This window comes from Merops nubicus, unplaced genomic scaffold, assembly GCF_000691845.1.
Source record: "Merops nubicus isolate BGI_N331 unplaced genomic scaffold, ASM69184v1 scaffold15034, whole genome shotgun sequence".
NCBI classification, from domain to species: domain Eukaryota; kingdom Metazoa; phylum Chordata; class Aves; order Coraciiformes; family Meropidae; genus Merops; species Merops nubicus.
In genome coordinates, this window is record NW_008605019.1 from 122459 (window position 1) to 129525 (window position 7067).

The window sequence follows — 7067 nt, forward strand, 5'->3', positions numbered from 1 at the left end:
CTGCTGAGACAGGTACAGTCGTCCTCCCTCCCCTAGTCTCTCTAGGGCTGGAAAATTTTTGGGGCTCTTTGTTTTTACCACTGACTTTTCCATAACTCTTGTTGACACGTAGAGGTTTAAAAATACCCTTTGCTATTGCAGATCCATTTTTCTTCCCCTTCTTTTTGTTCCTCACCTGTGGTGTTAGTTGGAGCTGGACACGTGCAAACTTCATGGATGTGTGCTGTCACACATGGTTAGTTTGGGTCTGGGTTTTATCATCACAGCAGGTTTCAGATGGGCTCACCAAGGAGCCCTGGGGTGATCCCAGGGTCATTTCCTATCAGATGGCAGTGATGAAAGTCAGTGGTACTTGTTTTTTGAAGTGAGCTGTTCTCAGTGTGTGCAAATTTGGATCTCAAGTCTGAAACTGAAAAGAAACTTCTTGATGTGCAAACAAAAATAATACCAAATACAACAAAACCAAAGGAGGAGTTTTGTATGAATTTGAGATGAGTTGATAGGCAGAGTTTGGTTCTCTGTTCTGGCTTTCTAAGTTATGTGGTCTCCTCTAGGAAGTCAGACCATCGTCACCCCCACTGGGACTTGGTCCTTGTTCCTCCAGTACAAACCACTTCTCCTAGGGCTGGGTAAATGGGGCTTGCTGGTGTCTGATGCCTCGGATTCTATCAACCTACATTTGGCATTATATATATATATATTTACTGTTTAAAATGTATTTTTCCCAAAATAAATATTTTTCCTTCACATCCTTGGGGATGAGGGGGAGTTATTTGCCTTACAAATTACGAACCCCTCAAGGAACAGTACTTAGAACATGGAATTGGGAAAAAAAACAAACCTAAAAGCAACTCTGTGGATTGTGCTGCCCGCGTCGGCGCTCGGGTGTGCTTTGTGTTAGCTCAGCTGTTAAGCTGTCCCCGCTCTCTTCCAGCCTTTCTCCACTGCAGCTCTCAATTATTTATGATTCTGTTGGCAAACTTTCTATCTTCCAAATAGTGTGGAAACCATAAACAGCAGCGATTTCAGTGCTGGTGGCAGCTGGGAGGTAGCAATACTCCAGTGAGACCCTTTCTTCCCAGGCTCTTCTCCCAGCGAGACATCTCTGTGCTTGCCCACACCTTCCTGGGTCAGCTGCTGTGAAACCCCAGCCCTGCTCCAAACTCAGCCTAAGGGGGTGAGGAGAGAGACCTGTAACTGTGGATGGCTGGGAGCAGTCACAACAGTCTCGTGCACAAAATGCTCCCCTCAAGAAGCAGCCAATTGCTCAGGATTCAGCCCAGACCTGGGTCTGCAGCACAGGGTGGTGCTTCTTCATGTCTTGTGGCTGGAGGTATCTCTCCATGCATTCAAAGCCTGCCCATGGCTGCCTCAGTAGCCTGGCACGTCCCTTCCCCAGTGCCTGTCTCTACTCACTCGTCTCCACCTTGAGACCAGGGTTTTTCTCATCCCCTGTCTCCTTGCTGTCCTTCCAGAGCACCATGCCACTTCTTCCCCTAATAAGGACTTGTTCTGATGGCTTTTGAAAGTCATCTCTGGACAAAATTGAAAAGTAAGCTGTTGCATAGTTTTAGCCTCCAAAGATTAAATCTTGTGAAAGAAGCCCAAATAGAACTCGAAATAGATTCCTGATTTAAATAATTTTCAGGAAGACTTGTTATTTTGTTTATCTTGGATTTCCATGAACTCCCTCCCCTGCAAGCTCATCCTCCCTGGGGTCCTTTTTCCATTTCACTGGAAATAAAACAGATTCAGCTTTGCAAAGTGAGCTGGCCTATGTCAGACCAGTCTAGGTCAGCTGCAGAGCTGCTCACCACACTAAATATGTTCAAGAACTTGTAAAAGAGCCCATGTTAAAGAGGCTTCTTAGTTTTTTTGTGGGATGGGGTCACTAAGGACTGTTGCTGGTTTCAGAGTTCTATGTGCAGAGTCATCTCCCACTCTTACAGCAGTCTTTGAGAGGTCCCCTCCCCTTTGGTAGTTACTCTTCCTTTTCCTTTCTAGAGCTTAAGAGCAATCTAGGTAGGATTTAACCCTCCTCTCTCCAGGTTCCTGCTTCTCCATTCCTGCCCATGACCTGGCGGCAGGCAGGAATTGTCCACCAGCCAACCTTTGGGGGCATCACCTTGCCCCATTTCTGATCCTTGTGCTGGTGCAGTGACATCCCACCAGCACAAAGTCCTTGAGCTCTGTCCACCTAGGAGACGATGTCAGGATGGACAGCCAGCCTGGGCTCTGCCTCACATGTGGCTGAGCTGGACCCCTGCATGCCCCCACTGGGGTCAGATGAATGAGAGGAGCAAAAGCCATGGGACAAGAGCAGTCCAAAATGTGTTGAAATAGAAATAAGACCTGAGCTGAAGGAACAGCATCTGTCAGCGTGAAGCCATCAGAGCAGCTGGTGCTGGATCCATTAAGAGGATGGCAGAAGATTCACGTTCAAAGGAGAGGCCAGTGCCTCACAGACCACAGGGATGGACTAATGAATGCCTGGAGGAAGAGCAGATATCTAAGTGCAGAGCTTGTCCTGCTGTGTTTGAGTCAGTTTTGTACCTCCTGATGATCTAAATAACCTGTGTCCCAGCCAGGATTAATTCAGTACTGGCCACAGGCTTTGCTAGTTCAGAAGAGACCACTTGGCCTTGAAATTAAAGAAGCAGCCTGTAAAACCTGTAAGTTGAGAAGCCAAATACCCAGCAGGCAAACTCTGGCCACCTCTGTGGCATTGCTCTTACTCAGGGCTGGCTTGGAAGGTGCAGAACAGCGTGGGCAGGAGGGGGAGGGGGTCACTGCACAGGTGACTGACACCTTGATGGGACCTGTCCTCCTGCAGGTGATGAGACACGAGAACTCGAGCGTTTTGGAGCTGGATGGGAAGGAGGTGTCTGTCTTCACCCCCTCCAAGCCCCGCGAGAAGTGGCTCCGCAAGAGGACGCACGTGAAGCTGCGGGTAAGGGTGGGTTTGGGGCTGGCCCCGTGGCAGGAGGGGGTGCTGTCGTGTAGAGGGGTTTGATTTGGGCTACAAGAACGGCACTGAAGGTGGCCAGCGTGGGCACAGCTGTGCCTGTCCATGCCTGAGACAGGGGATCACATTGCACTGCTGGTATATATTAGTGATTATATCCTACCTGTGTAGTTGTGAAAGAACGACCCAAAAGATCTGTACCAGCAAGGCCTCCTCTTGAGTCTGTGGCAAATCCAGGAAGTGTTGGCTGTGGGTCAGGGAAAGAAATGGAACATCTTTCAAAGTCCAGTAATGCAAGTTCTCTGCTCACTAAATGCCCTTTGCTCCCAATAAATGTCTCCAATTCCCGAAAGAAGGCAATTTTCTTCTAGAGCTGAAACAACGTCAGCAGATTTCTCTGGCAGCTGCTTGTCGTGCCTTTTAAATCCACAGTGTAAGAATTAATAGACAGTATCAGAACTGCACATACAAACTGCCACTGAGATCAGCTCTTCAGCCAGGTACACCTGAGCCCACCCCATCAGTGCAGGGCACAGTCTCACCTCTGCCACAGGTCAAATACTTTTCTAAAGCTGAGAGCTGTGGGTGGCCTGGAGGGAAGGAGTGGCACAGAGAAACCCACACTCCAATTTGTCTCATTATATTGGGTATTTCCCTGTGAGACTGTCCATCGCTGCCAACTTCTTTCTTTCATTTTTTCATTCCTTTTTTCTTTTTCCTTTCCCTCTTGTGCAGAACGTCACAGCCAACCACAGGATAAACGACACCATCGCTAATGAAGATGGGCCCCAGACCTTGACTGGAAGGTTTATGTATGGACCATTAGATATGGTCACGCTGACAGGAGAAAAGGTACCGTGTCTGCTGTGGGGGTTCACCACCATGGGGTGCAAAGTGTGGGGGACAGGGACAGGTGGTGCTGGTCAGTGTTCCCTTGGTCACCAGTGGGGTCTGCTGCCCTTGCATCTTCAGCAGGTTCCCCTGCTCAGTCTTATGTGGTGTCTTCTACCAGGAACAGTATTCATCATGAAGGTCTTCACCACAGAGGCTGGGTTTCATTCCAGCATCCTAATGTTTGGATGCTTCTCAGCTCAGATTTATGAAGTGCAGAGGGTTGGAAGCAGGACCCAGCCCTGCTGCTGTCCAGAGGGACTTGGGTGGAAGGTCCCCGTGCTTGGCCTGTTCTACTCGCCTATGTCTTTAATGCTGTTGTTCACCCAGCTTTGCTGTCTTCCCAGGTGGACATTCACATCATGACCCAGCCACCGTCGGGAGAGTGGGTTTACTTTGACACAGAGATCAGCAACAGCAGTGGCAGGATTTCCTACGTCATCCCCGAGAACCGGCGCCTGGGTATTGGTGTGTACCCCGTCAAGATGGTGGTCAGGTGAGACCCTGGGCGCCGGGGTTTAGTTTGCAAGAGTAGCAGAAGAGGACTTTGATGACTGTAGGATTTGTTCCCTCCATGTGGGGCAGCTCTGCTCGTTGGATGAGTTCAGAGCCTTATTTGCCAGCAGGAGGGACAAAACCACTCGTACTGTACAGCTGTAGGAGGGAGAGCTGTGCTTTATTTTGCTACATTGTGAACAGCACGGTAACCGAGCTCCCCTCGCAGGAGCAGCTCCTCTGCACCACCAGCGTAAGGCCTCATGGCAGCTGCAAGACTGCACTGCTGAGTGTATTTTAAAGACCACAGACTTCTCCTTAAGGGACACAACTTTGTACTCACAGTAATTCACAGCCCAGGGGCTCCAGCTCGGCTCCAGTTGCTGCTGTTGAGCTGTGGAAGGAGAAGGAGGGGAGCCTCTGCTCACCGATGAAGCCAGCAATGGTTTTCTGAGGGTGTTTTCTGAGTCGCTGACGCCAGGGCTCCAGAGCACCATTCCCATCCCACTTTGACACACAGGCCCTCAGGCAGTGCCCGTGGCTGCTGTAACTGAGAGGGGCATGGCTGTTAGAACCTTCAGGATGGATTTGGATGCTGCTCTGGGCTTGTGGTGCGCTGCAGGACTCGGTGACACCTTCAGAATGTCTCGATGTCTGTGAACACTGGCATCCCTTTCAGGGGCGACCACACGTACGCAGACAGCTACATCACAGTCCTGCCCAAGGGGACGGAGTTCGTGGTGTTCAGCATCGACGGCTCCTTCGCCGCCAGCGTCTCCATCATGGGCAGCGACCCCAAAGTCCGCGCCGGAGCCGTCGACGTCGTCAGGTCAGGGGCTGGGGCTGGGTGCTCGCTCTGCTCTACGCTGGCGCCGCGCCACCTCCCCAGCCCGTTGACTCGTGCCTTTCCTTCTAGGCACTGGCAAGACCTCGGCTACCTCATCATCTACGTCACGGGCCGCCCCGACATGCAGAAGCAGAGGGTGGTGGCGTGGCTAGCACAGCACAACTTCCCCCACGGGATCGTCTCCTTCTGCGACGGGCTCGTTCACGACCCGCTGCGGCACAAGGCCAACTTCCTCAAGTCCCTCATCACAGACGTAAGCCTGGCTCTGCTGAAATAGGATTGGGTTTAGATTGCTCCTTGTCCAATTGTCCCTGTCAGCACCAGCCTCTTGGCAGCAGTGTGACCTGCAGTGGAAGATTAATCTGTTCATTTTATTTTCATCCTTTTATTGCTCTACAAAAATGTCTGTGCTGTTAAATTGTGTCATCTCCGCTCTGCACTGCTCCGTTTCATCACTGATCCTTCCAACACCAAATAACCTCAGGAAACAGAGGCAGCAGTGCCTCCCTTTCCCCACGCAAGCACTTTTTTCACCTGTTTGGTGGCTTTCTGGCTGCCTTCGGTGTAACCAGCAGGTCTGAGAGGTCATGGAGCTGCTGCAGAAGTGGCTTTGTACCACACAGCCTTGATGGGAGACTCCAGAGCATCTCCCACACCTCCCCTGCCAGCCCCACCTTCGGCCTACTAACAGAAGGGTTGGCCAGGAGCTGCTCTCTGCTCAGAGTGGAAGCAGCTAAACCCCTGAAAGGCAGCTGCGTCCTTGCCCCCTGCAGACCTCGAGGCAAGGCTGTGGATCAGCAAGCAGAGATGTTCTTTCATGTTGCTGTCCCTCCTGCTCTGGCCTGTAAACATCCCGGGCTCAGTTAATTAGTGCTTTGCACAGCGGTGCCTTGTCCAGCCGGGAGCTTATATAAGTTATTGACCTGAGATTCCCACAAATGCTATTTAAAAAAAGAAAAAATTACCTCAAACCAGCCCAGCCCTGCCTGTTGAGCAGCTTGGAGCATCCATATGTTCTGACCGTGTGTTGCTTTCTCTCCCCCCAGCTCCACATGAGGATCCATGCGGCATATGGATCTACCAAGGACATCTCTGTCTACAGCTCCATCAGCCTCCCGCCCACACACATCTACATCGTTGGCCGACCCACCAAGAAGCTGCAGAGCCAGTGTCAGGTAGGAGCCAGCTTGTCTGGAGGTGCTGCCAAGGGTCTCCCATGGGAGAGTGACAGGAATGTGGTCATCTTAAGACTGGTGACTGAGCCTAGCATTGGCCAAGAGGACAGGAGCTATCCCACATACCAGGACCCATCACATCTCTCTGAGTGGTCCCATGTCTTGTATGTCACCCCAGAGAAACTGATGTGGCAAATGCATTTGGCTGCCAGTGATTATTGGGCAAATGTATCATAGAATCATAGAATTGTTTTGGTTAGAAAAGACCTTAAAGATCACCAAGTCCAACCATTAACCCAGCATTGCCAGGTCACAGCTAAACCGTGTCCCCCAGCACCACATCTCTAAGGCTTTTAATTCCCTTCAGTGATGGTGACTCCACCAAGGCCCTGAGCAGCCTGTTCCAGGTCTTGACAACCTTTTTGGTGAAGAAATTTCTCGTAATATCCAACCTAAACCTCCCCTGGTGCAACTTGAGGCCGTTGCCTCTCATCCTATCACTTGTTCCTTGGGAGAAAAGCCCGACCTCCACCTGACTCAAACCTCTTTTCAGGGAGTTGTTGAGAGTGAGAAGGTCTCCCCTGAGCCCCCTTTGCTCCAGGCTCAACAGCCCCAGGTTCCTCAGCTGCTCCTTACCACACTTGTTCTCTAGACCCTTCCCCAGCTTCGTTGCCCTGCTCTGGCCACACCCCAG

General features: G+C 51.1%; 1 protein-coding gene across 1 annotated transcript in view; it reads left to right on the plus strand.

Annotated features, from left to right (window-relative positions):
• PITPNM2 (phosphatidylinositol transfer protein, membrane-associated 2) overlaps positions 1-7067 on the plus strand; it is a 36626-nt gene that overhangs the window by 28095 nt on the left and 1464 nt on the right. The window contains exons 13-18 of the mRNA XM_008939215.1: positions 2829-2950; positions 3701-3817; positions 4204-4352; positions 5031-5180; positions 5268-5451; positions 6245-6373. Coding sequence (XP_008937463.1) covers positions 2829-2950; positions 3701-3817; positions 4204-4352; positions 5031-5180; positions 5268-5451; positions 6245-6373 — 851 coding nt within the window. The remainder of the gene's footprint in view (positions 1-2828; positions 2951-3700; positions 3818-4203; positions 4353-5030; positions 5181-5267; positions 5452-6244; positions 6374-7067) is intronic.